General features: G+C 36.7%; 1 protein-coding gene across 2 annotated transcripts in view; it reads left to right on the top strand.

Annotated features, from left to right (window-relative positions):
- Positions 1-11953, top strand: part of LOC108182721 (uncharacterized) — a 162499-nt gene extending 150546 nt beyond the window's left edge. The window contains exons 1-3 of one of the 2 annotated variants that reach the window (XM_073948594.1): positions 508-537; positions 879-1023; positions 9932-11953. In XM_073948594.1, the coding sequence (XP_073804695.1) occupies positions 939-1023; positions 9932-11136 (1290 nt within the window). In that variant the 5' untranslated portion in view covers positions 508-537; positions 879-938 and the 3' untranslated portion in view covers positions 11137-11953. Of the gene's footprint in view, positions 1-507; positions 538-878; positions 1024-9931 lie in introns of those variants that run through there. The other variant, XM_073948595.1, reaches the window with a different exon arrangement.
- Positions 11954-13517: the final 1564 nt, after the last annotated feature.

Raw genomic sequence — 13517 nt, 5'->3', positions numbered from 1 at the left:
CCCTATATTCTCTTTATTTGCATTCAGCAGAAACAGTTTTGAAACTAGTAGAGGATGAGTAAATGACAGAATTGTAATTTTTATGTGAACTACCCCTTTAATGCTTATGTAAGTAAAGGTAAATTAAATATTACTACAGATATTGCTAAAGAATGGCAGGAAACGTGGAACACAGATAATAAGAGAAAACAATTCATGTGAAAAAAGAAACCCTATATAGGCCTATGAAGTTGTAGAAATAGAAGAGGTCATAATTATGAGGATGAGATTTGGACTCAAATATTAATAGAAAGTGTTGTAGACATACAAGTCATTATAAAGTGGATTAAAAAAAGTTAAGAAAATGTTTAGATTTAAGGTTTGTGAGAGAGAGAGCAGACAAAGTGTAAAGTGAAAACCATGGGAGAAATGTATCAATAAGTCATGACTGCAACAGATAGTGGCAAAAAAAGTTAAACAAAAAAGACTTTTATTTTGCCGTGGCGCGTGACGTCATCAGGCAGCGCTGCTTCGTCGCTGTGATTCAACTGGAGAAAGGTTTGTTTTAAAACGTTTACAGATATAAACTGATTTAAAGTTAAAGTTCTAAAGTTTTAAGTTTTTTATACGATGCTATATTATGTTTCTGCTGTTGGAAATATTATTTTAACCCTTTATATAACTATTTTAGTATTTTAGTAGTACTATTTTATTCTCAGTAACTGAAGGCTGTTGTTTGAATAAAACAACAGAAAAGTGTATAATAAGTGTTTAAATTAAATGTTTCACCTAATTTATTTTTGTTAATTACTCTCAAATAAAGAAACCATTGAAGCAAGTGTTGAAGAGAAATTATTTTGTTTCTGTTCATTGTTTTGTTCATTTTGAACTGGATTAAGTGTCCAAACACAGAGAAAAAAAACCCTGCTGAAGCGACTGATCTCCACACTATTGTAAAGATGGCATTTATTAAAGAGGAGAGTGAAGATGTGAAGATTGAAGAGACATTCACAGTCAAACAGGAAGATCTGCAGGAACAAACAGGTTGGTTTTCATACTGATTACTAAATTAAATCCATCTTGCAGCCCTGAGTGTGCTGCCTAGTTCTCCTAAACGCACAAAAGCAGTCATTGAAAGACAGGAATGAGTTTCTTTTGTCACTTGTTCTCGTGTCTTTTGTCATTCTTTTAATGTATTATTAGTCTCCCATTTTCTCTACCTTTTTAAGGTTATTGTTTTTCTTGTTCTCCTGCTGTTGGTAAAGCGTCCTTGAGCACTGGCGCTATATAAAATAAACAAAAACAATAAATTAAAGTTCAAATGAGCTGACGATATTTGACCTACAGTATTCTCATAGAAGATATCTGCTATTACGGTGATAGTGTTGACTTTTACTTTTCATTTGCATATGTCACGTTGATCACAATTTTTTCATCAACTTCTTTATGGGTTTAAACTTGTTTCTAGTAGTTGTTACTAGTTCTCACAGATAGTATCTGAGTTAGAATTACATCATTATAATAGCTAATTACCGGGGCTATTGCTTTTAAACAGGGTTTCTGCGGTGCCTTAAATTCCAAAATCTAATTTTCAATCTACAATCACCAACAACCCATCTCAATAAAACTTTTCATTCAAAAAGGTCTTTTTAACTCTATTTATCATAATGGTTTAAATATTTACTTACAATAACATTTGTTTAAACGTGCTCCATTACTGCTGAGGACATCAACCTAGACAGATTGTTGTGCATATATTTAGTTTATTATAGGTTTTAAAACGTTTAAAGCATTTGTTCATTTATTTATTTATTAATTTTAAAGAAAGTTTACTTAGGAAAAAAAGTGTATGGATACAAGTAAAGCTTACTTGTTGCTACACAGAATTTTAAATCTTTTGCTAAAAAATATCTAAAATATAATTTTTAAAAATATAATTTATTATTGTATAATTAAATTATGATATTTTTTCATCGGGCAAAATAAAATATTTTCATCTTAGCCATTTGAAAAATTCCTTAGCCTTTAGCCCTTTATGAGTCTAAAATTTCAGTCATAATGGTCTTAAAAAATCTTTAAAATTCTTAAATTTAACTTGGTGAAACCTGCAGAAACTCTTGTTTAAAGTATGTCAAAAAAACATGGATGCCCCCAATTTTAAACTTGATGAATGAAATTGACACTAAAATAATAAATTGTTCTAAAACATTGTACAGTATTCTTAACTATATGATGTTGCTGTGGGACGACGTGAAACAAAATGAACAAATTATAGTGAAACAATAACGTTTAGCATTGCACTGACTACAACTGGCCAACAAACTAGTCTAAAAATGACTTTTTCTGCTTAAGTAATGGATTACAGCATGCTGATGATATGCAAACATTTGAGTGTAAAATTCTTCAGTATTGACCATATTCTTCATGTACCAGCAGGCGGCGACATTCAAATCCTTTTTGCTTGAGACTTAAAAAAAAAAAAAATTTTAGATCCTAAAAACAGTGTTCTGCTGCTTAGGCATGTGACGACAACAGTTTACAAGGTATACTGCGGTTAGAAAAAAGTTGATTTTTTAAAACTGCCAAAATGTTCTGCTGTACCATTACTTTGGTATATGTAAGTTTTTTTTTTAAAGGTTTTGTTTTAAGTTTTTCAGGACAACAGTATCTTCAGCAAAAAAGATATCCAAAGATGCCGTTTTAAATCGTTAAGAAATCTGTTTTTGAAACTAATGCAGACAGTGTATGACGTGTCTGAAGAGCTAGAAGGGATCCGGGGGTGAGAAAGGTGTGCAACTTATTTGAGGACCGGGAGGGAGACGTGCGATTTTTTTTCACTCCTCGTTTTCACTCGTTTGCTCGTTAGGGTTAGGGTTAGTTTTGTAATTAAATTTAATTCACGTTTCACATGATTTCTATGTGATTAGCTGACAGGTACATTTTTTCTGTCACTGTACCAAAATTTGAGGTCAAATGATTAGGATCCATATCTTTATTACATTTAGATGAAAATTGTCTAAAAATATTGGCCCAAAATCTATGTAATTTAGGGCATCCCCAGAACATATGACTGATCTGCTCGTTCCAAACCACATCTGGGACAAGATGAATCTGAGTCACATACAGAAGATGAGTGTACCAGTTCTATGGCATATTGCCAGGCTGTATCTGATATTTCTAGTCCCAGTTCGTCTTCCCATTTCTGATTTATATGGTTTAGGGAAGGAGAGGGCAGTTCTTTGGATCACTTCATATAACATGGAAATCATACCCCTTTGATATGGGTCCATATTTACCAATTCATCTATCCAGCATGCTTCTGGTTGGTTCAGTGAAGGACAGAAGTGTTTTTTAATGAAACTATGGACCTGAGGGTACCTAAAAGAATTAGACTGGGGAATCTCAATGTCTGTTCTTAACTGTTAAATGAGATAAATATGCCATCTTTAAACAGGTCTTTAACACAGTTAACTCCCTTCCTAAACCAAAATTGGACTGCTGAAATCTATAATCTTGGCAATACAAACAGACACAGTCTGAAATAGAAACAGAAATCTTGGTAGTATTATCAGTTTAATGGAATTGATCTTCCCAGCCAAAGATAAAGGAAAGGTTGACCAGTGCGTCATGTCTCGTTTTACTTTGTCTAACGTCATTTAAAAATTATTAATAAACAAATCCTTATATTTACGTGTCACACTCACACCAAGATATACAAATTTATCAGGACTTGCTTAAAATGGAAAGGTTTGGGTAGACATTTGCTGTGCTCTATCATTGAAAGGGAAAAGGAGATTTTTTGCTAGATTGACTTTGTCTCAAGAAACATTTGCAAATTCTGAAATGATTGTAAGAGCTTTTGGAATGCATGTATCTGGAATTGACAGAAAAAAGTAGATCATCCGCATATAGCAGAAACTTATGTTCTTGTCCCTCTCTGAAAATTCCTTGCAAGCCATCTGAGTTCCTTAATATGGTTGCAGGAGGTTTGATGACAATGTCAAAGAGCAGAGGGGACAGAGGGCAGCCCTGTCTCGTTCCTCTAGAGCAGGCATGTGCAAACTTGGTCCTGGAGGGCCGGTGTTCTGCAAAGTTTAGTTCCAACCCCAATCAGACACACCTGGGCTAGCTAATCAAGCTTTTATGGCCCGTTTCCACTGAGTGGTTCGGTTTGGTACACTTTTATGGCCATTTCCACTGTCAAAAGGCGTATCGAACCAAACCGTACCATACCACTTTTTTGGCACCCTTTCGAAAAGGTCCCAAACACTAAGGCCGTACTCATACTAGATACAGCAGCCTCGAACCGGGCCAAAGCGCTTGTCCCCCTCCCGTCTCCCCCGAGGGCCCGCACTCACACCACAAACGGGCCTCGGCACACTTACGTCATCACTGCTGCACTGTTCAGTGAGAAGCGCTCTCTCACTCAACAGCACAGTAAAGATTTCTCTAGTTATATCGTTTCAGTCGTTAGTTATGCAGTGACATGCAGTCGAATATTTCGCCAAACAGTCCTTAGGGATGCGGTGACACGCAGTCAGATATTTCGCCAAACAGATTTGCCACTTTTGGCGCTCATAAACAATCATAAAGCTCTCGTGCTGCAGGAATGAGGAGGTCTGCTGAAGCCATGCAGCTGTCGTGCTTCGAGGAGTTCTCGTCTGTAATAAACTACGGCAGTTTGCGTTCACTGAACAGTAAGAATGATTAATAAATCCATATGTAACAGCCCCTTAAAAGTCACGTCTCGCTTTCAGTTTCGGGCTTTGGCGCGTTTTGCACTCACACACAAGCATACCGTGCCAAAGCCCAAGTGAACCGCGCTCAGGCACACCTCTTCCAACCGGGCCAGGGCCGGCCAAGTGAACCGTGCTTGAGCCCGATTCAGCGCACTCACACTTCTCAAACGATCTGGGAAACTGGCCTGGGCATGGTACGGATGACATAGTGTGAGTAGGCCCTAAAAGGCAGAGCTAGACGTGCAGCTGAACGCTATTGGTTTACAGAGATACGTCATTCGTAGACACAAGCCAGAATCTAAACAAAGGACCCGCCATGTTTGAAATACACAGCGAGAGATTACAGCGGAATTATATACATATGCAGCCATGGTCGATCCGGGCTCAAACAAACCCTGTCGTCGTCTTGATAAACAGCCACAAAGCCATGGAGAAGAGCAGATTTACCCTGTGCAGCGTAGTTTTTTACGAGCCAGTCTGAAGCCCGAGTGGTTTCGCTTTCTTCCTTACGCTGGCTGCGCGTCTCTATTTGAAATAACAAACTTCTTGAGCTGATAATAATAACATGCGGTTAATTATTGACAAGCTTTGGAAACCTGATCCTGTGAGAAGCTGACAAACGCGGGACACATTCTGTGACACATTCAGAAAGAAAAGGACAAATGTGGGAGTGGAGCGCGGAAAAAAGGCGAAGCCAAGCAGCATGTTATTTATTCAGCAAACGTGAACAAACTGCCTTGTTTTAGTCTTTATTGTCACCTTTTGGACTAATATGAACTGGGAATGAAGGAATGACTCTAACAGAGGCTTCATGTGCTGCTGAAGATTACAGACACAGATGAGAGGTTTTCACTGACTGGAGGCTATACTTTGTGCTGTTTTGAATCTAATTAAAGATGAAATGTCTGCTTTGTGTAGTTCTTCTGTAGTTGCTAACATATCGGAGACTGTAAGGGTCTGTATGTCTTCCTATATGTTAATTTATTTATTTACTTTATATAATTACAGACGTTACAGTAGGGTATTTCGCACTGTCATTGATCTGCAGATCTTTGAGATCAGTAGATCTGCAACTAATGTTCATAGAAAAGTTAGTAATAAACATTTATACACAAGTATTTATGTGTATAAAGCATCTGTTTTAGGAGAAGTGCTTTTCATATGATATGTGAACGACCTGTGCAGCTTTATTGTAGACATTTTCTCGAGCGAAAATGACGTCGACTGAAACTTTGTCAACTAAAAGGGTACCCTTGGTAGAGGAAATGCAAGCCTGATAAAGGTGACCCAAACCGAACCGTACTGTACCAGTCAGTGGAAACGAGCCATTAGGTCCAGGGTCAAAACCAAATTTTTAAGCACTGTAAATGAATAGATATACTCTATTCTTTCAAATGCCTTATGGGCATCTAAAGTAATTAAGTCCTCTGGATTTGGTATTATTTTAGGTAAATAAGTAATATTAAATAAGCAACAAAGTTTGTAAGATAACTGTCTCCCAACAATGAAACCAGTTTGATCTGGGTGAATTATCTTTCTCATGACTGACTCCACTCTAATTGCCAGCACTTTAGCCAGGATTTTATACAGCAGAGTGAGCTGATCGGACGATAAGATTCACATTTAAGTGGATCCTTACCATTTTGAAGAAGTACTGTTATAACAGCCGATGTCATGAAGGGGGGAGGGATTCCGAAACAAGAGCTTTAGCAAATACCTTGCACAACAGGGGTGTTACTTATAAACACTTCTTATAAAACTCAGCCGGGAAACCATCAGGGCCTGGTGCTTTTCCGGTTTTCAATTTTTTAATTGCATTTTCAATTTCAGAAGGTGTTAAAATCCCTTCTTTTGTCAACTGATCTGAATCACAGAGGGATGGTAATTCTAAATAATTAAAGCTCTCAATACGTTCAATTTAGTTTACCTCAGAGTTGTAAAGAGTTTTATAGAAGTTTTTTAAATTGATCACTAATACCCTGTTTGTCAGTCATAATACTGCCATCATCCTTACTAACTGCTACTATAACGCCAGCTGCTGAGGATTTTTTCAGTTAGTAACACAATAACCTGCCAGCTCGTTCACCATGTTCATAATGAATCTGGCGTGATCTTATGTGGAGATCCTCATTCCGCTTGCAGAATAAGTATTTTCTTATGAAGCTCTTCGGAAGATGATGTTGATTGTAGCTGATCAATTGTATTATTTTTTTAGATGCCATTGTCCATCGCTGATGGCCGACAAACTTCACGATGCTGGGCCTGCATCACGATCCATCGCCCCGCCCCACATTCATATTGATATATAACTTATTATTTGCATGTCATCGTAATAGCAATAACAGTCTTTTCATGAGCTGTGTTAAATGTTACATATAGCTGCCGCTTGCACAGCTGACAGCATCGTGAGGATTAAATGAAGGATTATACAATACCTCTCTCACTTAAATGTGTAGATTCAGCGCCAAACACTGTTACCTGTGGACTTGAAGCAACTAAGTCTTTTATCCACTCTTGGAAAAGTGTAAATGGTGGATTAACACTCAGCACATGATCACTAATAAGATGCGCCGTTATTAATATCTTTAGGCAAATCTGTCTGTTATTTCATTCTTCCATCTTCAGCGCTTTACATTTTCGCAGTTTAAGCTCCTATCATCTGAAGGCAGAAGGCATTGACTGAGTGATTGACAGCTGATATTAACCAATCATTTACATTCAGTTGTAGAGCAGTGAGCCAATAAGTAGAGCACAAAGGCGGTGCAAGCATTGCAGGCTTTTTTACATCAAGTTCACATAACAACTGTTTTAATCTGTTCTTGGTGCTGCGTTTGACGTTTTTAGGTGCAAAGATGCATTCTGCAAAAATGTCTCTTTAATCTGCACACGCAGTGAGGATTTTACAGTGAAAACAATGAAAATGTATGCACTACACTGAACTCAAACCGAACTCTCGTGTTCTCCACCAGCTGTGGGAAAAGCCCTTGTAATGACACAGATCACTGTGCCATGCCCGTAGCCAGGGGGTTTCGGGTTGTTCGAACGAACCACCCCCCATGGCCCCCATGTAATTTAATTTAATATTATATAATGCATATTATAATTATTTATATTTAACATATATATTGTAATAAAGTGTAATTTTATATAACTTTGGCCAGTAATTAGAATCCCATTGAGCCTCAAAGCCACAATAAAGTGACGCGAGTCTTGTGACATAACCCACTGAGTGGTAACACTTGAATCTTTGATGTGACATCCTCCTTTGATACCTTACTCTTTGGCTCTCTTTTCTTGAGCCCCTTTCACACATGCAGACCTTTCCGGAAAATTACCGGCAATTTTCTGGAAAGGTTGTATGTGTGAACAGGTCCTTTTTGAAAATACCGGTAAATTCGTTCTGGCTATTTTCCAGAAAGAGAAGTTGTAACATTCCCGGTAATTTGCCAGAATGCTGCGCTGTGTGAATGCAGAAGGAAGATTGCCGGAAAGAACGCGTGCACGTCTAGAACGTGCTGACGTGAGACACCTGCTTTAGCCAATCAGAACAGTCAGACGCATTTAGTTAGAAGTTAGTCAGATCACGTTTATATGTTCTTCTTAATGCCAACTGTGTAAATAATCATCGATGAGATGCTTATGATAAGCCGCTGTTTGTTTACCTTCACGATTTGCGTGTGCCTGTGAAACAGCCTGTGAGAGCCAGCACACGCACATATTATGAACATCTCGACATGCCAAAGTGATCCTCCATATGTTTTCTTCGAAGTTGTTCACAATACTGATCATCCACAGAGTTTGTAATGTAGTCAAATATTTACAAATACAAGCGCAGCCGTTTAAGGCTCATTTGTGGTGAATGATGTCAGAATTTACTGGTATTTTGGAATGGATTTGTGAAAGGTCTTTTCTGGAAAATTTCCGTAACGTCCTCGCCTGTGTGAACAGCGCTATTTTGAATATACCGGTAAAGTCGTTCCGGAAATTTTCTGCATATTTACCGGTATCACTGTGTGAAAGGAGCTTTGATCTGTGTTACAGATTATCTCTTGTCATCTGCTTTTATTTGCAGTCACAGAAGCTCTCGTTTGCCTTTTTTTCTGTTTATACCACATCATTCCCCTTCATGTTTGTCAGTATGTTATCGATCATTTGTGTGCATATTATTTTGTTACTCACCCTGTATGTTTCCAAGACCACCAGTGAGTGAGTGTCTGGTTGTTTTTTCCTACGGCACTTCCTCAGTGCTCACCCGACCGGGTGTTTACTTTGACTTTTGCTTTTTCCAAGACTCGCTTCTCAATAAAGACTTGCATTTGAGCTCACTCTTTTTTTAACTCGTGACACAAGTATTTTCTTACTCATTTGTGTTTAAAGGTCTTTAGATTTTGGCATGATGTCTAGCTTTGAGGCTTTTTTTGGTCTACTTCACTTTGTCAGACAGGTCCTATTTTGGTGATTTCCTGATTGCGAACGTGTGGTAGTAATCAGGTCTGGGTGTGGCTAGAGAACTTGAAGCAGGTGTGATAAATTAAAGTTGTTCTAATGGGAATTTTTTTTTTCACACAAGGCTGTGTAGTTCAGTATTTTGTCTTCAATTTAAGAATAAAAACTTGATTTAAAAACTGCACAATGTGTTTAATTGTGTTATCTTTGACTAATGTTTACATTTGTTTGATGAGATAAAACACTAAAGTGTTAGATTTCTGCATTGCAATTGTTACATAAAGATTACATACCTCTATAACATTTGTCATATAAAGGTGCAGATTTAAAGCTTTATGCAGATATTATACATGTGTCATATGTCTATGAGGCAAATATTCTCAGAGATTCAGCTGTTTTTTCTAACAGGTTTACCAGTCAGGCACAGAATGAAAAAGCATTCCCTATCGGCTTTACAAGTTTTACAAAAACAAATTGTTTTGTTGTGATTATGAATATATACAAATAGAAACTGGCCATTTACAGCTTTCAAATTTATGTCTCATCAATATGACAAAAATTAATCTGGGAATAATCATATAAGAATCTGCTTAAATGTGTATCTGTGTAATGGACAGGAGGTTAATATGACAAGATCAATCTAAATATGATCTGCTTTGTCTTTACATTTAATGTGCATCAAAATTAAGATTTGTGTAGCCAATGTTTTCACTTCCTTTTCACTGAGTTTTATGATTTACTAAAAAGTAAACTTATTTCTATTTCAGACCTAATTAAAGACTACGAGGAGAGTAAAGAGGAGGAACATCATGTCAAAATTGAGGACAAAACTCATTTAGAGACTGATGGTGTGTTAAAAGTGAGAGACAAGAATTGTTTTACCTGCACTCCGTGTGACAAGAGTTTGGCAAGCAAAAGCAAATTAAAGACTCACATGAGGATCCACACTGGAGAGAAACCATTCACATGCACTCAGTGTGGGAAGAGTTTCAGCCACTCATCATCTCTTAATCAACACATGAGAATCCACACTGGAGAGAAACCATTCACATGCACTCAGTGTGGGAAGAGTTTTAGCAAATCATCGTCGCTTTATAAACACATGAAGATCCACACTGGAGAAAAACCATTGACTTGCACTCATTGTGGGAAGAGTTTCAACCACTCATCATTCCTTAATCTACACATGAGGATCCACACTGGAGAGAAACCATTAACATGCCCTCAGTGTGGGAAGAGTTTTAGCAAATCATCGTCGCTTTATAAACACATGAAGATCCACACCGGAGAAAAACCATTTACATGCACTCAGTGTGGGAAGAGTTTCTACGATTCATCATACCTCAAAAAACACATGAGGATCCACACTGGAGAGAAACCATTCACATGCGCTCAGTGTGGGAAGAGTTTTAACTGCTCATCACACCTTAAAAAGCACATGATGATCCACACTGGAGAAAAACCATTCACATGCACTCAGTGTGGGAAGAGTTTCAGCAAATCTTCGTCGCTTTATAGACATATGAGGATCCATACCGGAGAAAAACCATTCACTTGCACTCAGTGTGGGAAGAGTTTCAGCCACTCATCATCCCTTAATCAACACATCATGATCCACACTGGAGAGAAACCATTCACATGCCCTCAGTGTGGGAAGAGTTTCATCCACTCATCAAATCTTAATCTACACATGAGGATCCACACTGGAGAGAAACCATTCACATGCACTCAATGTGGGAAGAGTTTCAGCACATCATCACACCTTAAACAACACATGAAGGTCCACACTGGTGTGAGAGAGTATATGTGCTTGGAGTGTGAGACGACTTTTATTACAGCTGCAGATTTGAAACGGCACCAGAGGATTCACACTGGAGATAAACCGTACAAGTGTTCACATTGCAGTAAGAGGTTTACTCGCTCAGAAACCCTGAAAACACATGAGAGGATTCACGCTGGAGATAAACTGTAGACATGATCAGTGTGTTCTAGGGTTTGTTACCGAAACCCGGTGCCATTATAGCACCGGTACCATGGTAACCGGTATGCACCGGTATTAAATCAGCGTATGAATTTCGGTGCTGCGGCATGGACGTGAGGGTTGCATGAAAAAAGGCACATATAGGTGTTGTCACAGCATCACTAAACATTTAATATTCAACTCGTTTAGTTTTGACTTCATTCATTTTTGATTTCTGTCTTGAACACATGATTTATTTACAACACATTTTTAAACACAATAGTTTAACTGACTCGTTTCTATTATCTAACGCTACTTTTTTATGCTGACAGTCAGTGCTGAACATTTTACTAGTTATTTTGCAAGACAGTATTCAGACAAAGTCTTTTTAAGTATTTTATAGTCTTTTATTTAGATTAAAGTGTAATTTAGACTTATCAGTTCACTACGAAAGTTAAAATAATTAGTCGAATTATTTTGTAACTGATTTGTTGTGTAAATCAAAAATATATAGTAAATATTTCTTAAGGAGGCTAATAATACTGACCTTATTTTTATTTACTTATTTTTATTACAAACGGCTTTTATTCATGAAATAAACAATAAGAAATAGGACTTATTATGACTCCAGAATAATTATGTTTTAGGAAACACTAAAAGTTTTCAAAAACATTATTTTAAATGAATGGGAGGGCAAAATGAATCGACTTGAACTGTAGGCCTGTTAAAGTTTACAGGTGCAGCAATGTGCCTTGATGTACTTGAATGTTAGAAATGTGTTCTCCTACACCAGTACAATGTTACTTGTCAAATAAATGAACAAGGAAGATTATTTTGAGTTTAAGTTATTTAATTATCTTGTTTATGAAGACTGCAGAGTGATGGATGAAAACAAATGACTTCCAATAATGTTTTAAGTATTTTGTGATATACATGTTAAAATGTGCTCCTAAAAGTATGTGGCCCCTGCCCGCCCCCCACAGGTAAATAGTAAGCTAATGTAATTTCATAATGCAAATCTTAAATTCATGCTAACCAACAAATGATCAAATGAAATGTATTAATGTAATACAATATGAATTGATGTTTACTTTAAACTGTAATTATATTGTTCTATTAAAATTATTTTGAAAAAAATCATTTGTCAAATAAAATATTTTTGTAGAGGTATCCACCATCATTTTGTGGCTAAAAAGTGTTGATTCAGGCACCGTTTTGGCACCGGTATCGTTTTAAAAGTATCAATTTAGCACCGGTATCGAAAAACCAAACGATACCCAAACCTAGAGTTTCACTCATTCGGGGCAGCTTAAGAAGCTGAGAAAGAGAGCTCCTATACACACTGGTATTAATCTTCCTTTTTACGTCATATATGATAACCTAAACCATATTTAAATAACAATAGGCACAGCAAGAAAGGGCTTTTTAAAGAAGGAAGGCTTTCCCCTCACATTAAGAAGTTATTTAAGACTTCAAGGTTTGGAGATCTTTTTCGTAATGTTTTTTTATGTGGTTCAAGATATTCATGTTTGTGTTTTTCATGTTTCGATCACAGTGATCTTCGCAAAAACATCTGATTATGCAAAAACAGAAATATAGAGTAATTACTTTGAATATTAATGGGTTACTAAATCCGATTAAAAGAAGCAAACCTGTGGCTAAAATTAAAAGAGAAAACCAACAGATAATCTTCTGGCAAGAGACGCATCTTTCTGATACAGAACATAGGAAATCAGAAACTATGGGATTTAGTTTTTTTTTTTCCTCATATAATAATGGTTGTAAATGAGGAGTAATGACATTGATCTCAAATAAAATCAACTTCCAATTAATTTCTAAGATTACTGATAAAGAAAGGCGATATAACCTAATTAAAGAAACTATCGGTCAATACAAAGTTACATTAGTTAGTATATATAGACCACCTGAAAAAGACAAAGCATTTCTCAAAAAAATAGTAAGTGTTATAGCCAAGGAGGCATCAGGTACGTTGATCTGTGAGGGAGACTGGAATGTACAACTTCAGCCTAAAATTGGACTCATCTTCTAATAAGCAAATTAGTCAAGAAACTAGACAAATAAGATATTTGATGAAATAATTAGGCTCGATAGATGTATGAAGAGACATGTTTCCTCTTAAAAAAGGAATATACTTTCTTCTCTTCTGCCCACATTTCTCATTCTAGAATTGTTTTATTGTTTTTTTATGTTTAGGTCAGATCAACATAAAATAAAAGACTGTAAAATTGGAACAAGGGACATCTCAGACCATGCAGGAGTATGTTTAAGAGTGTACCTGGACAATAAACCAAGTAAGACATTTTGGCGATTTAAACTTAAACATTTGAATGATTTAACGTGTGTGGAATATGTTAAAAAAGAACTATTAGAAT

This window comes from Danio rerio, chromosome 4 (genome assembly GCF_049306965.1).
Source record: "Danio rerio strain Tuebingen ecotype United States chromosome 4, GRCz12tu, whole genome shotgun sequence".
Lineage (NCBI taxonomy): Eukaryota > Metazoa > Chordata > Actinopteri > Cypriniformes > Danionidae > Danio > Danio rerio.
Note: the sequence above shows the minus strand (reverse complement) of the source record. Positions and strands in the feature narration are given on the sequence as shown.